The 16,777-nt window shown below is 43.5% G+C and overlaps 2 protein-coding genes across 3 annotated transcripts in view; one reads left to right on the top strand and one right to left on the bottom strand.

Annotated features, from left to right (window-relative positions):
- The first annotated feature begins 370 nt into the window (after nt 1-370).
- acsl2 (acyl-CoA synthetase long chain family member 2) lies at nt 371-14,630 on the top strand. Of its 2 annotated transcripts, none has more exons than XM_046387138.1 (20): nt 371-519; nt 5,768-6,018; nt 6,099-6,213; nt 7,465-7,529; nt 7,629-7,730; nt 8,393-8,492; nt 9,530-9,708; nt 9,832-9,864; nt 10,050-10,101; nt 10,252-10,325; nt 10,638-10,715; nt 10,798-10,932; nt 11,054-11,188; nt 12,257-12,425; nt 12,509-12,597; nt 12,986-13,102; nt 13,189-13,332; nt 13,436-13,537; nt 13,639-13,710; nt 13,811-14,630. In XM_046387138.1, exons 2-20 carry the CDS (start codon nt 5,770-5,772, stop codon nt 13,949-13,951), a joined length of 2,151 nt encoding a protein of 716 aa, XP_046243094.1. In that variant the 5' UTR covers nt 371-519; nt 5,768-5,769; the 3' UTR covers nt 13,952-14,630. The 2 variants fall into 2 exon arrangements, with proteins under 2 accessions (XP_046243094.1, XP_046243095.1); XM_046387139.1 differs by lacking the exon at nt 371-519 and adding an exon at nt 575-836.
- Nucleotides 14,631-14,758: 128 nt separating this feature from the next.
- bin3 (bridging integrator 3) overlaps nt 14,759-16,777 on the bottom strand; it is a 28,139-nt gene continuing 26,120 nt past the window's right edge. The window contains exon 9 of the mRNA XM_046387146.1: nt 14,759-16,246. Within this exon, the coding sequence (XP_046243102.1) occupies nt 16,100-16,246 (147 nt within the window). The 3' untranslated portion in view covers nt 14,759-16,099. The remainder of the gene's footprint in view (nt 16,247-16,777) is intronic.

Raw genomic sequence — 16,777 nt, 5'->3', positions numbered from 1 at the left:
AATTGTACTTTATGCTTTTAGCTTTGGCTATTCCCCATCTGCTAACATGAAGGGGGCGGAGTTTGTGACATGTACTGCAGCCAGCCACAAGGGGGCGACCCAGATGCTTTGATTTCACGTATGGGGAGCTCTGGTGTCCTCAATCTGCATCTACAGTGAATGGTTAAAGCATTGTCATGGCCAGCCTTAGCTAAATCTCTTATTTTGTCACATATCCTATTTCCTGTCTTTATTTAGATTCACTTCTTTTTGGAACGTTGAAATGTGAGTTGGGATTAAAATAACACGATTATCCTCTTTTGAAATATTCTGTTTCGGTGATTTTTTTTTCAGTTTATATCTCAAACTCCACGTTGCCCATAGTGCGCTCGTCAGGAACTCAGACCACATTTTATTTTGAAGATCTTGACCGGAAATAAATATATATTGCCTGCAACTTGACCCATATTACGATGGCTCTGCTGTTGAAGTAACTTTGGAGCCCAATTTAAGGAGACGAGGGAGGCCTGGCTGCGTTAGGTGAGTCCGCTATGCGCTTTCTTTCTGTTATAATTTCTTTCTTCGAGGTTTGATTTCGTTTTCACTCTCAGCTCGATTGTGGAAACATAACTAAACCACGAAGGCTTGGATGCCGACCTCAAACAGAGAAAAGTTTGTCTGCAGCCCGCTGGGGCTTCCAGCCTGCCGAGCTGAGAGTTTGCTGTAGTCTGAGCTCTGTGAAGATGAATCAACCTGTTGACAAACTGTTGCGCGGAGCTTGGAAGAATCCGGTTTGAATAATGCTGCATTCAAAGCACATGCAATAAGGCGGTTATCAACAATAACGCCTCCTCTTTGTAAGGTTTTATTTTATTTATTTTTAACATTGAGCTTTAACTCATATTAACCTCACCGTGTCGTGTTTTCTTCTGCTGCTCTGACGTTACAATGAAGAGGCCTTTGAATTTTGTCGCTTTTCTTTTGCAGTGTGTTTCCAAATTCTTTAAAGGAGCTGTGGTGCATTTATGTGTGTCTGTCAGCTTAAGCACAGTGCTGCGGTATTTTTTACCCCGCCGATCCAAGCTGGGGATAATTATAGCTGGGGAGCATTTCAGTCCTGAACTGTCTGAACTTTTCTGACATTCTTTTGTCAAATCACACTCCTGTCCACGTCCTCGCCTTGTGCCTGTTATATTTTTGTGTTTCTACACCTCCATGCCCAGATCTTCTGTGTTCGTGCGACGTGTTGTTGCATGAAGTTGTCCACAAGGCAAGATGCCAGCTCTCTGGCATCCTCTCTTGAATGCTTTGGCAGTTGCGGTGCACAGCGTGTCAGCTGAGGTTTGGCTGGATGATCTGCTCTGCTGAACAGAAATATTCCCTGATTCAGAGGTGACCAATGTGGACGAGTAGCCCTTCATAGTGAAGTCTGAACCTGCTGCTGCTGCTTAGCTACATGAAACCAAAACTTCAGACTGGAGGGGAAAAAATGAACAAGTGTTGCATTGTCTGTGAGAACCCTGATTGGTTTCGAGTGAGTGTGAGGCTATGGGAGACTCGTGTCCATCTTGAGGAAGGTGTGTGTGTGTGTGTGTGTGTGTGTGTGTGTGTGTGTGATCTTTCTCATTTATTCTTCACATCCTTCCTCCCTCAACAAGAAGCATTTCATTGCGACCAAGTGTTGTGCCCGTGTTCTTCACGGCCCATTTGGGAATCACAGCCGGAAAACACCCGTCTTGTTTCGATCCTTCTCTTTTTGCTCGTTTCTCCCCCCCTGCCCTGGCCAGCCTCACGTGTCCTCCTCCTCCTCCTCATCCTCCTCCTCCTCGTCTCCTTACTCCCTCTGCATCTCCCCCCCCCCCGATCGGACCACTCGCTTCTCTGTGCACATGGAAAGTGTGTGAAGTTCATTCGTTTTTGCCGTCTCTGGTGTGAGTACTAAATGCTGTCCCTTCTCTCCCTTCTCTCTCTCATTAAAAAAAATCCCTCCCTCCCTGCCTCCCTCCCTCCTCGTGTCACCTCCTGTAGTTATCTGGGTCAGGGGGAAGCATTCCCCAGCGTAGCTCTCATCACCACAGAAGCCCTGTAGGCTACTGTACAGAGCCTCTCATCACTCTTCATGTTATTCACTGACTTATTCCAGGCACAAATTTGCTTTGAGGGGAGAATATTACTAAATTGTAGCTGTGCTAGTAGACCAAATCAATATTTTAAAGCTTCCCCTTTCTCAGTCTAGTGAAAAATGTATTTTTAATGTGTGTTTAATGTTTGAGCTTCACTGTAGAATGATGTATGTGCCGAGTCTGACACCGTAAGGCCGTTTTCACACACACACATATTGTCACATTGTCTCTGTGCTCATTAAATATCTGAGTTTTGAAGGACGGAGCCTACGAGCATGATGGGATTTGTCATGAGGTATAAAGTGAAGTTTTACTGATTTTAAGCAGTAATTATTGCAAAAAGCATGTCAGACACACTTGAGAGAAGTTTTATGTATGCAGTAATACGTGTGTGGAGGGGATCTTTAAGTTTAATTTTACTGGAAAATATGTCATCAAGGTTGGTCTTTTTCAGCCTGCTTGTTATTAAAAAGAAGAAGGCTTTGCGAGGGTACATTTGTTGAAAGCGTTCTTGACTGCTATTTCATGCTCTCAGGCTCATCTAAGAAGTCCATAAAATAATTTACAGGTCAAACATGTGGAGTCTGGCTGCTGGAGTTTGAAAAGGAGCGAGAAACGAACTCCTCTGCTCTTATGAAGCGCCTCCTTTTTATTTACAGACTTCACCCGACTGTGCTGATGGTGATGGCTGACATTCTGCTTATTACGCTGCCTACAGCTTATGATGAAGCTTCCTTTTGGATTATTTAATGTAAACCCTGGAGAAATTTCTCTCTCGTAGCCGCACTTCTCACATTCCTCATTCAAGTCCCGATTTGACCCAAGACGAGGTTTTCTTTTCTGTTATGACTTTTAAAATTGTAAACCCTTCGATAATTTCTCCCGTGTTTAATGCTACTCATTTCACATCACACAAGGCTCTTGGAGATTCATGTTAAGTTGTTAACTTTGATTATATGCCAGGTTTTTTTTCCTGAAACCGGTTTTTGGTTTCTGTTTTTGTCTGCACCTCAGTCTGTGTTTTTGTCACATAGTATACTGTACCTCTGAGTATCTTCCTCTCAGCTCTGTCTGTGCTTGTCAGCGGGAGTAAATGTGCACAGACAAGCAGATGACCTCAGGCTATTCATTACACGCCCGCCGTCTCCTGTAAACCTGCGTTCCGCTGCTTTATGGCGTTTTGAACGTCACTGCATTTCCATTTTGAAACGACCGTGTTTACTGGATCAAACATCATTCACCCTAAACATGCTTTAAATCCGCTGTTGTTGTCGGAGGCGTCAGAAACATGTGATGTCGTCATGTGTGTCCTGCCCTGCTATGCAATCAGCCCTCTGAAATGTGAATTCAGCTGTAATGTGAGACCCGTCAGAACATCCAGGGTCGGGCACAGCCTGCGAAGGTGCTTCCCTTCGCTTTATTTTCACATGTGGGTGCCATTTCTTTTGTCTCATGTCTTCTAGGGAGTAAAAGCTGGGAGCACAATGGTCCCTGTCTGGGCCTTGACAATAGCTGTTATGAATGGGAGTGAGAGAGGAGGGAGCGATGGGGGAGACAGAAAGGGGAGGCTCCGTTAGCAGCTCACTGTCATTTTTTTTCTTTGATGTGTCACATTTCCTAAACCTCTTTGTTTTCCATTTATTTATCTGTTGAAAAGACTTCAAGCTGCTTTGCTGCCTCAGCAGGTGTAAAGTGGCAACTGACTTTAATTCAGATAAATTGATGCTGAAAGTGGATTATTATATCCTGTGAGGACGAGCGTGGCATCGCTTTTGCCCGTGAAAGGAAGGGGGGCAACGCAGGGGCGACCTGTTTAAAGAGGAGGGAGGGGTATGATATCACTCTTTATCCCCTCTCCTATTGGGTACTGGGGGAGAAAGTGGGTGAGAGGTTGAGGGGTGTTCTGGGAGGGGAGTGGATGTGGGAAAGCAGAGATTTATTCAGTGAGGTGAATTCCCTGCCTGATAGAAGATGAAGTAGTTTGTTCGAGCAGTTTTAGGGAGACGTGTTGAAGTTTGCGTTGAGGTTATGGATCCTTCTCGAGCCCCCCCGGTTCTCCCTCTTTCACTCAGTTTGGATATGAACAATAAAGTCTGTGGCAGTGAATCATGGGGTTGGAATTAGGCCGTCCTCCTCGTCGTCCTCGTCGTCCTCCTCCCCCCTCCTGTCTCACCACCAGCCTCAGCCTACTGTACGAACCCCGAGTCTCTGTCGTTCTGCTGAATGAAAGGGTGGCACAGCATGACTGAGAGTAACCTCGCTGCCTGTTTCTGTTAAGCCAATCGTTATTACTTCCTGGTGTCTCTCCACTCCCCCACCCGTCACCCCTGTATACAGCTCAGGCCTTTTCTTCTCTTGTTTTCTCTGAGTGGTGCCAAGCTTGTGGTCCAGTGTGGTCCAGCCTTTTAACCAGACCCCTCACACTGGTGCTTTAACTGTTTCACAAGTGGAATGATGTTTTGTAATTACGTTTCCCTAAAACTTATGTTGCATTTGATTGTAGTATATGAGCAGTTTACTGTGCTGGATAGCAGGGGAAGATGTTTAAAGGTTAAACTGTGAGGGTGCTCTTTACAAATGTGAGGATTGGCTGCTTTTTTCTGAGCATCTTTGTAGCATTGTGAGGATGTTTGTAACGTCAACTGTGAAGAAAAATCAAAGATGTTCACTTGGGCTCTAGGAAGCTGTTATGGGCATTTTTGTTTTGTTTTGTTTTTAGAAATTTTTACAGACTAAACAGATGGTTAATTGAAAAAATAATCAGCAGTATAACCCAACCAGCACTGGATTTTTTAGGCTGATATCGATAAAGTTTAAAAAATATCTGATAATGATGTATTGTCCAGTAACATTTTTAAAAAAACATCAACATGCTGACCAAATTTAGTTTGCATTTCTGTACTTCGGTTTCTTGTTGCTGCTGTTGCTTACTGGTCGATACATGAACTGATGAGGACGTATCTGCAGTGAGCTAACATCAGCTGATATGTTGGTCCAGATGGATTAATTGTTAATGAATCTAATTATTGGGTGCAAAGCTGCTATTACTGTTAAAGATAGTTACAAAGCGAAAGACAACAAAGGACCTCATAAATTATGCACTGATTTTATGGTTTCATTTGTCTGAAAGTCAATACCGGTCATGTTGCTATATTGTTTTCATTTTTCTGAAACACACTCGACGTTGAAAATCACTGCTGACTTTGTCATTTTCTATCTTTTTATTTTATTGAGTCTCCTTGTTTATTTTTTGTTATTGCTGGATTCGTCTTCATTTCACTGATCTGTCTGTTAGGCTTGTGCCTAAGAACGTCACTGTATGTTGTGTAATGTATGATTGTGTAAAATTTGATTAGAAGTAAGATGAGCCAGATTTTGCAGATCAAATTTCCACAACAATAAGTGAATGCAAAGACAACATGCATTAGAAAACATTTTTTAAAAAAAAAGAAGAAAAAGAAAAGCTTTAGCAGGAAATTTGTGTGTAAAAATGATATGAAAGTACAGACTGAAAGTGTGTCTGCTTACTGTGTGGCGCCCTCTGCTGCATCGGCTCTCAAACTGCAGCACAGCGGAGCTTCTGTGATGTGGAGGCACCGTTTAACTTCCTGCTGGTTCACTGCGTGTTTTGTCTTTCTTCTGTTTTTGCTCTCCTGTCCTCTCAGTTATGCATTTCCAGGAGTGGTTACGGTCACTTCGCTCCAGCGCTGGACTCAAAGGTTCTGATTCAGAGGACATCTGGAGTCTCCTGCCGTCTCTGCCTCTGTCCTCCTTCTCCCTGTCCTCCCTGTCTCTGTCGCCGTCCTCTCTGCTGGGTTTAGGAGCGCTGGCCTCTCTCACCGCGTACTGGCTGGTGACCCGTCCTCGACCCATGCGTCCTCCGTGTGATCTGCACGCCCAGTCTGTAGCTGTGAATGTGAGTGGATCACCTTTGCTGTAGTCATCGGTGGGTGTAGGCTGGTGTAAACGGCACGTTGACGTAGTTGTTTGTTGCAGGGAGATCCCAGCTGCAGGCGATCGGCTCTTCTTAAAGACGACTCGCTGCTGGAGTTTTACTACGATGACACCAGGACGGCCTATGACATGTTCCAGAGAGGCCTGAGGATCGCAGGTGGAGATCGAATCTTTTTTGTGTAACTGCACTAAATAAGAGGATAAAAAAAGGACAAACTAAATCAACTTGCTGCTGTTGAGTTGTTTTGTCTTGAAGGAGACAAACACGAATGCCCCTTTTAGTCTCACGGAAATCAATCAAACTCCGCTGCAAAAACAGTCAAGTTGATTAAGGAAAACTGGTTTTTAATATTTTGGACAAAGCTGACATTTTGAAAGACAAACAGTCAGTTCAAACGAATATCTCAGCAACCGAAACCAATTTATTGATATACCAAGTGGTACCATTTTATAATTATAATTACCATAATTAATTAATTAGATTTTTTTTTATCATTCATTTACTCAACTGTGGTGTAACACAGTTATTTATAATAAGTCCACAGGAACGAGATACATGATTTGTCCTGTTTGTTTCTAGCTTTAGCAGTCGGATAACTTTGATTTCATTTAGATCTGAGTAAAACTTTGATCGTGAAGATCTTAAAGGGACAGTTCACCCCAGACACAAAAAATACATATTTTTCCTCTTACTTGTAGTGTAATTTATCCAACTGGATTGTTTTGTTGTGAGCTGCAGAGTTTTGGACATCTCGGCTGTAGGGATGTCTGCCTGCCTCTTGAATATGAAGGAACTGAATAAATCCACAGACCTTGTCATGAGCAGATTCACGGCGGGACTACACCGTATCACCGAGCTGAAGGGAGCGTGCAGCCGCTCGTGGACGAGAGGCTCATGCTCGTGACGGGGCGGGATGTCAACACTGATGGCGTCTTCCCCGGCTGAGCTGTAATGTTAGCTAGTCTCTCGTCCATAAGCAGATGCACGCTTCCTTTTGCGCGGTGATACAGAGAAAAAATGGTTCCCACATTAAACTGCTCACGACAAGGTCGACAAGCATTTGTGGGAAGTTTTTCAGAGGAAGCAGACATTTCTACAGCTGATCCAAATCTCTGCAAGTCTCATCAAAACACCAAACGATATGTAGTTTTGATTTTACGAAGTGTCCCTTTAAGGCCCTGGGTTTTTTTTTTTTGGTTTTTTTTATTAAAAAGCAAACTATCACAGATCTACTGTATATGATATTTTAATTGACTGATTCATGTTAATGACCTGCATCAAGGACCAATGCTGAACGTTACATTTCCATGTTATGATGCTGTATTCTGTTTCAGTTGCTATGAATTTTACCACATGAATGTTGCACATGTATGAACAGCCCTGACGCAGCTGTCTCGTGTCCCTCAGGAGACGGCCCCTGCCTTGGCTTCAGAAAGCCGGGTCAGCCCTACGAGTGGATCTCCTACGCTGAGGTCTGACATGTTTTGGTATTTCATCCTGCAGTCGTCACCACTTCGGTGTCATCTGTTAACTCGCTGCTGTTTATTGACTGAATGTCTCCAACCCTTCAGGTGGCGCAGAAGGCGCAGTTGCTGGGCTCCGGGCTGCTGGCCAAAGGCTGCCAGCCGAACCCGGAGCAGTTTGTGGGGATATTTGCACAGAACAGACCAGAGGTATGAACTCGTGTGTGTGTGTGTGTGTGTGTGTAGGTTGTTCCCACACTGGATGGTTTCCTGAGAGCTTTGGATGGAGATGATTCTTAAAACATACACCGTTTCTCAACAGCCCAGAGTTCAAATTTGTATTTCAACCTGGGTTAAACTTAATATTTTCTCATACACACTCCTCTCCACGGAGGTTAACTCCAGCTCCTGGAGCCAAGGATAACATTTATTTTATGAATTTTAAAATTAAAATATGACTTGGTTTTGTCTGTGTCTGCCCTCAAAGTGTGTTTGCTTTATTCACATAGAGAGCAAAGTGCTGGTGGTGAATATGGGTCTCCAGGGCAGCGAATACTGCAGCATGTCTGCTCCCAACTCATTTTTTTAATATATCTGGAGGCAAAACCATTTTTGTCACCGCTGCGTAGACTGAAAGATAATTTTCTGCTCCATCAGAGCTCCTAACCTCTCATCAGACCAATTGAAACACTGAGTGATGGGTTTCTTTTTTATTTTATTATGGTTTTGTTTGTTTTGTAAATATGAAATGCATGGCCACAGAGGTCCTAAGTCCCTAATGTTTAGATATTGAACTGAACAAGTTCTCCTTAGTGTGTGAAGACTGGAAATGAGAGTAACCGTGCTGCTTTGTCTCCCTCTGCTGGCGGCAGTGGATCCTCTCAGAGCTGGCCTGCTACACCTACTCCATGGCGCTGGTGCCTCTGTATGAAACCCTGGGACTGGAGGCCATGGTTCACATACTGAACCTGGGTGAGAAAACCTGCATGTGGAAACAACAAAAACACTTTATATGTAGTATTATTGTTTTTCATTAGTATTATAGTATTTGTAAAAATACTTAAAGGTATCTGCTCACCTCCATGCCGATGGAGAGTCGGGGGAGGTTTGTTAGATAACAAAACATTTCTGGAGCTTTACTGTAAAACAGCATTGCAGCATTCTGCTAAACAACTGAAGATGCTGGGAACTTGTTTTAAAATCCAAAAAAGTATCCTAAAAAAAAGATGCTCCATTTAGCTCATCCAGTTTAATCCAAGTCTCCAAAAACCTTCGAGATGCCAAATTGATTTTAAAAGATCTTATATGCGCCGTTTTGTCAGCACACACCCGATCAGAAGTGAATGCACAAGCTCAGGTGTGCGTACCTGCACTGAGATCAGTGAGCTCCATGTAGGCATTTTATCGTAAATAATTAATTACATTACATTCTGCAAAACAAATTTATATTCTTATTTTCACATTTCTATGGTCTGTTTTTTTTGTTAAATATTGGATTATTTCACCTCCTTCCGTCTGCAAGTCTCGAGGGTTGAAGTGCTAACGGCTGAGCCGCGGGTTTAGTCTTCAACAGTGTCTTGTACTGTACGAGCTTCTGATATGTTTTTAATGTAAATGTGACACTGGCTGTCAGGTTACTGCAGCACAGGAGAAAATGTAAGTGAAGGTACTTAGCCCACTTACTTTCCCACCACTGCTTTGATTTTTGGACCCAAAGTGCACTCATTTTGATTTTGATTGAAATTATTTTAGGATAATTTTTTTTTCTCGTCTGTGAAAAAGACTGGAATTGCCCCTGAGTCTGACTACTAATTTCTCATTTGTACTACCAGTTTATGTTGGTGTAATCGGCACCTTTTTTTGATTTTAGTTTTGCATGCTTCATTTGCGCATAGTGGACGTTTATAATGCATGTCGCGTTTCAGTATCTTAAAGTGAGATTTGAATCAGTTTTCCTGCGTGGACTCGGCTAAGTTGACCTGATCCTGTGTGTGGTGGGGGCTTCCTAGCGGAAATCTCTCTGGTGATCTGTGACCGGGAGGAGAAGGCAGCGTCTCTGTTGGAGAACAAGGAGAAAGGCGTGACTCCGAAGCTCTCCTGCCTGGTTCTCTTTAACGACTTCAGTGATGCCTTTGTGGAGAGGGCGAAGAACTGTGAGGTGGAGGTTTTGAAACTGGAGCAGCTCATGGTGAGCAGGCTGGAAGTACTGAGTCCCTGTAATGCAGACTCATTTAGGATTTTCCCCTTTAATTTAGTCATCGATGGTGATATGTTAATTGACTTGCATGCCTCCTCTTTGTCCACATCTTAGGAGCTGGGAAGGCAGAACCTCAAAGATCCTGTGGTGAGTTTATCGTCTCAGCTGCTACATCAAACTGGTACCAGTAAATAGTTAACCCCCATCTAAACGCTCGGATGACAGCTCCTGTCCCCTAAGATGTCATTAACGCTCACTTGTTAACGTGGTTTAAATTAAGAGTGGAGGAAGCCTGTTGTCTTATTCTCATATTTTATTGCTGCCTGCTGTAGCCGCCCCAGCCCCAGGATCTGGCCGTGGTTTGCTTCACCAGTGGAACCACAGGTACCGTCTGATTTCATTTGCGTAATTATCCTTCACTCACATCATTCGAGAAGTGTCCTTCAGTGCCCACTAACAACCCCTCTTTATGGCACCGCTGTAGTTTCCTTTGCTGCGCAGGGCACTGCAATAATGTCTTGTTTATTTATCCAGGGAAGCCCAAGGGAGCCATGATCACCCACGGAAACATCGCCTCCAACACTTCCTCTGTCATTAAGATCCTGGAGGTCTGTCTACACTTCCACCTCCTTGTCTAATTGAGAACAGGCTCACAGCTAGCATCACTTCCCATCTGCTTGCATCTCCAAACTGTCCCTCTCCCTGCTGTGTTTAATGGTATGATTAATTGGCTGTTTGATTGCCCCTGTCGCTGTGAGGTACTTTAACTAATTGCCCCTGTATAAAGATTCTGCTATCTAACTGCTGTTGAAAAAGCCAAGCGGCGTGTTTGATTGCCTGCGAGGCTGCACCGTATGCTGCTGCCTGAACTTTTATCTCTCCCCTGTGCTTAGCTCATTTCGTTTCTCGTTTCCTCTCAGGGTTCGTTTGTGATCCAGCAAGAGGATGTGTCGATCTCTTACCTGCCGCTTGCCCACATGTTTGAGAGGATGATTCAGGTAGTTGATCCTCTTCTCAGATCTTTCTGTGTGTGTGCGTGTGTGTGTGTAAACCCTAAATTAAAGTCTATTTCTGTCACAGGTCTCGATGTTCTGCCACGGGGCCAGAGTGGGCTTCTACCAGGGCGACATTTCTCTTCTTATGGATGACATAAAAACTCTCAAGCCCACATTCTTTCCTGTCGTGCCTCGTTTGCTCAATCGCATCTACGACAAGGTCGGCAAAACAAAATCAGATCCTGTTGTTTCCTGCAGCATCCTCTTACAGTGGGCTGCCATAATTCTTGGTATGTTTTTAAACCTGATGTCTCTGTACACTTTCGCTCATTTCCATTAAGATCCTGGGTTCTGTGACCTCTCCGTTGCGACGGGCTTTGCTTCACTACGCTGTGAGGAGAAAGCAGGCGGAGCTCAGCAGCGGGGTCGTACGTAACAACAGCCTGTGGGACAAGCTGGTGTTCAACAGGATTCAGGTCCGCTGCTGAAAGCTTCATTTTACTTGCACCTCAGTCATATGTTGCTACTGTGGGTCTGCTGTTAAGACCTACAGGACCAGTTCAGAAAACAAGGCCCAAACTTGTACTACGCATTGATTTTCAAGTCTTGAATGACATATTTTCTGTTAATCCAGGACTCTGCAGTTGTCACTATTTATATTTTTGCAGTACTTAATAGTCACACATGTAGACCAGCAGCCCTGCAAATAGTCAATAAAACTGTATCCAAACTTTATAAGAGAAGCACTATTCCAGCAATCAATGCCAAAATCACCCAGAGCATATTGGTCCTGTGGGAGTGCATTGGAGAAGCAGGCACACAGGCGAGCAAGAACTGAGAGATTTTGGCTCACTGTGGTCAGTGCAGATGGGAAAATATGGTCGAGGATGAAAATGCTGTTAAAATGGAATTTTGTTGTTCAGCCTCCCCACTACAATACAGCGTGTGATTGCTGTTTACCACCCTGTCGGCCAGACGCTCCATCCTTCTACAATGGAAACATGCTTCCCGATGCCAACACATGACAGGTGGAAACAAGTTTCAGTGTATACAAATTTCTGAAATCCTGCCACAACACGTGGAGTCCCCTGCCGATCTTAATCAGCGGCCTCACTGTCAGTCCTGATGCTGATCAGAGACGGACCCTCACTGTTCCTCCCCTACGATCCTTTTTACCCGCCGTTTTATCAGTATTATCAATATTTTATCCTCATTTATTAATTACTTATTGGTTCGGTTGTTTGCAGTTAAATGTGTTTATGTCGTATGTTTATTTACTAATCCTCTCATTCCACATTTTATTTATCTAATGTATTTTGTAATTTTTTTGTGTCGCTGACCAATATGGAGGGGTGGATGATTTGCCCCCCCCAAAACTGTTAACACATTGCCAGGTCCTGTAGCTGCTGTAAAAGCTCTTATGCCTGCAGATATTGTGCTAAAAAGATCTGGAGGGAAAAATAAATGCAATTTTGCTTTTACCCACAACATGATTGTATTTGAACAGTTTTTCATAAATGCTGCGTGCGTCACTTGCGTTTCAGGCCAGTTTAGGAGGTAATCTGCGGTTCGTCCTGACTGCTTCGGCGCCCATCTCCCCCACCGTGCTGTCCTTCCTCAGAGCCACGCTGGGCTGCCTGATCTTTGAGGGTTACGGTCAGACGGAGTGCACTGCAGGCTGCACTTTCTCAATGCCGGGAGACTGGAGTGCAGGTGAGACACCATCCAATTCAATAATGTCTTCTCTAAACTGGTGGTTCCTGCCCTCAGCAGGTATGTGGATGTGTTTTTGTCAGGTCATGTCGGTGCTCCCTTGCCGTGTAACATGGTGAAGCTCGTAGACATCCCTGAAATGAACTACTACGCTAAGAACGGAGAAGGAGAGGTGAGCCACTTGAAAGATGTGATCGTGCTGCACATGCAGGGGTTGTACCGCTTTTAAAGAGTGAAATTAAGCCAAAAATTCTTGAAAGTTTTACTGTCGAATTTAAATCTTTATTTAGCCAGCTTTTCATATTAGATTTGATTCTAAATTTTGATCACGATTTAATTCTTGCAAAGTTTGACACCAGAAGACAAGAAACAACTGACAAAAAGATTTTTGGTTCATAGGACAGAGTGTGTAGATCAATCAGGATTGTATTGGAATTCAAGAATATTCCTAACCTTGACAACGTCGTTTAAAACTAAGCATTTTCCAGACTTCCAGACTTTGTACAAACAAATCCCATAATATTACCAGTTACCAGCTTCTCTGGGCTTTGTCCTGTTAGATCTGCATGCGTGGGCCCAGTGTGTTCAGAGGCTACCTGAAGGACCCCAACAGGACATCTGAAGCCTTGGACGGTGACGGCTGGCTGCACAGCGGGGACGTGGGCCAGTGGCTTCCTGTAAGAACAGACATCACTCTGTCGGAGACGTACATCATCTTCTGGTCTCCTGTATGTGAACAAATCTGTATGTTTACCTCTGACAGAATGGGACGCTACGCATCATTGACAGGAAGAAGCACATCTTCAAGTTGTCCCAGGGAGAGTACATCGCTCCAGAGAAGATAGAAAATGTCTACATGCGTTGTGTTCCCGTGCTACAGGTGTTTGTGCACGGTGACAGTTTACAGGTACAAAGCTTTACACGCTGTGATGCACACTCACTGAGATTCAAAACATTTGCTGTGGTGCGAGTTAAATGTCTGATTTTTCTCTTGTATTTCATGTTACCAGTCTTATCTCATAGGCATTGTTGTGCCTGACCCTGAGGTGTTTGTCGACTGGGCTAAAGAGCGAGGGTTTGTGGGATCCTATGAAGAGCTGTGCCAGAATCCTGTACGTCATGTAAATCTCACTCTCATAACTTTAACTATTGTGCTGTACTGCATTGCGTTTTGGAAACATTACCTATACCCAAGTTACTGATTGTTCAACAGGATGTGAAGAAGGCAGTATTAGAGGACATGAAAGCTGTGGGGAAGGAAGCAGGCCTGAAGTCCTTTGAACAAGTGAGGATTCTCTGCTGATGTTGGTGGTTTTGGTTAACATTTGAGGGCCATAAACCTGCCAGTGCAGACTTCAGCTGTGGCTTTGTTTCTTACCTTTCAGGTGAAGGACCTTCACTTGCATCCAGAGACGTTCAGCGTCGCCAACGGCCTCCTCACCCCAACGCTGAAAAGTAGACGCGCCGACATCCGCAGAGTCTTTCAGGAACAGATATCAAGCATGTACAGCAAGACGGCCATTTAAAGGACTCCACTCAGTAATTTTCCCAGTGGCTACTGGTGTCCAGTCGGGGGAAAAATGGGGCAGGGACCTGGGAGGAGAAGAAGATTAAACACCCAGCAGTGCCTTATCTAAAATATCCATCTGGTTATATTTTGGAATATTGGTATTTTGCTTCAAAGAAGTTTTAATTCACGCCCACCTTTTGCACGTGTGTTTTAAGTGTTCACATAAACAATTGGACATAATGGGACCAAACCTTTTATTTTTTTCACTGTTGTCCTTGTCACTAATTCAGAGTTGTGATTCACCGGGGAATTTTATTGATAAATAAATAATTTTTTTTAGTTGTAGAGATAATAATCACAGACGTAAAGTTAGAAGTCATTTTCACACTGCCCTGTTCTTTTCCCCGTCAGCATTTTTAAAAGGGACACTGTTATGTGTACGTGGGCTGTTGCTGCTCATAGAGCTTGTTTTAACTGTAGGTTTTTGTATTATGGCTGTTGGACCCGTGACAAGCTTTTCATTCATCCTTCACCTGAAGCTCAACCATCAAAACTAACGAGGGTTTCAACCAGCTGATGATCTGTAAAATAAGAAAAGGCAGAATTGTAAATACTGCTTATATTGAGATTTTCTGACACTACTGACTAATTCCAGTGAAGTGAAACTGAACAGAAATAAATATCAACTGATACTACATCTGTGTGATTAGCTTCTACTTTTACTCCTGTCAGAGCAAAACCTCACAACTCCTGCACTCACCGCTGACAAATATGCATCGCAAACTTAAACTCATCGAGGCAACAATACAAAAGTAACTGGTTAACAATTCAGATTAGTTAATTTATTTCATGATTGATTAGAAACTCAGATGACAGCTGTTAAACCAACTCTAAAGTATTCATTTGTATGTTAAAAAAAAAAAACAGTAAACCACTACTACAATTCAAACCTTCACTAATCATTTAGAAAAACACCTTCAATAATACAGTTATTCACGTGACTCAAACAGAGAGGCAATCAACTGAGCATTTGCTTCAGTAATTTCAAAATCAGTAAGTCTGGCAGAGAATAAATACTTAACTTCATTGTATGACCTCAAAAATTAACATGCTGTGGGAGCAATCAGTGTATGTACATTACAATGCAGCCCCACTGACCTGTTCACCAGTACCTGACAAAGGCGGAAAAAAACGGGAATGCAATGACGGTATGATTTGGTCCAGAAATTTGTTTAGGAAGGCCAGAAAGAAGTTGGCTTCCAACCAGAGAAAGAGCAAATGCCAACAACATGTGAGCTTAACAGACAAACAAAACTACAACAATAGATCAAACAACGGATGGCGTGAATAGAAAGAAATTATGTCATGATTACTATTTTCCACTAGAGGGAGCACCAGCCTTTGTTTTGGACAGCCATTGGACTCCAGCAGTGTGACTTGTTCCATCCGTAGCCGGAGCGATTGACCTTTCAACGCCGCTGCAAAGGCACAGCCTCACTTAGTTAGTTGTCATGTTACATCTACAGTCAGGTAGCGTAGGCTACCAGTGTAGGCACATCATGCACAAGTGATGTTACCAATATCATGCTGTCACAGAGCTAAACATAACCAGCAAAGGCCCGTATACAGAATTAATCTTGCCGATAAGCTGGGTAACATTCAGTCTGTAGTGTTTGTAATTTTGGGTAATGAAAACAGTTTCACAGATAGTTTAGTAACATAGCAGATGTGACTAATAAAAACATTTCCCACTTTAGAAACAAATGCTTATAGACATCTCTGAAACCAAGAAGTGTAACCCTGCTAATTAGTTCTGACAAGAACTGTTCGGTTCCTTTACAAAAAAAAAAAGAAAAAAAAAAAAAGAAAATTAAATAAATAAAATTAAAAAAAAAATATTGGCTTATAATGTTGCACTTGGCTGATGGCTTAGTTAATGTGGCATTTCAGCTGCGTTAACAGAGAGTCTGAGAATGAAACATGGGAGTGTAGTGCAAGAGGAATTGTGGGGAGGGGGGGGGTTGATGAGGCCGTGAGGAAACGAGCTGATAATCAGGTTAAGGCCGCTGCCGTCCCCCTGAACTGCGCGAAGGAGCTTGAAAAGAGTGCAATCCATTCAGAGAGACATGAAAGGAGCCCTTCCCGGTTGTTGGCTTTCCTCCCCTCAGTCATCGGCGACAATGGACAGAGCACGCAGCTCGCAGAGCTTGGCCTCGGTCTCCTTCTCCCTCTGCTCATCAGTCAACCCTGCCTGGTCGATTTGGTCTGTTAACTCGCTGAAGATCTTGTACATTTCGTTGAAATAGACCACCTGCAGGGGCGAGGGTATGAGAGGAAAAAAGACTTAGTATGTGATGGCAGAAAAAAAAAACAGTCCTGGTTTTTCCTCTGATAAGACCGGACAGGGTCAATCCACAGACTCTTCTTAGATGACTCTCAGGAAAAACTCCATATTCACATCCAAACTCTGCTCCGCTCGCACTATCTAACCTTGCTTTTACGTACACTAGTCGGAAGCTGCTGGTCTCATACCTCTTCATCCTTGCTAATGAGAAGTGATTGGAGAGGAGAAGGGGGAGCCCACAGATATCAAACAACTCCGACAAAGCCCCCAAAACCCCAGCACTTCAGTGGGTAGTGACCCTGCTTTTCTCTCCCAATCTGAACAAGAGATAGAGAGTGTTCACTGAAAGCTTTCTTGACACTTCCCACCCCTGCTTCTTCCCCTTAGTTCATGAGTCAGGCTCCCTAGAGAGTTGCTTTGATGATTAATAGACTTTAATCACATTACAAGACTCCAGAAGAGTAGGCAGAGAATGAAAGTACTGGGAAACACAACCCG

Source organism: Scatophagus argus, chromosome 4 (assembly GCF_020382885.2).
Source record: "Scatophagus argus isolate fScaArg1 chromosome 4, fScaArg1.pri, whole genome shotgun sequence".
Lineage (NCBI taxonomy): Eukaryota > Metazoa > Chordata > Actinopteri > Scatophagidae > Scatophagus > Scatophagus argus.
The sequence above is the reverse complement of the archived record's forward strand: the minus strand, read 5'-3'. Positions and strand labels throughout refer to the sequence as shown.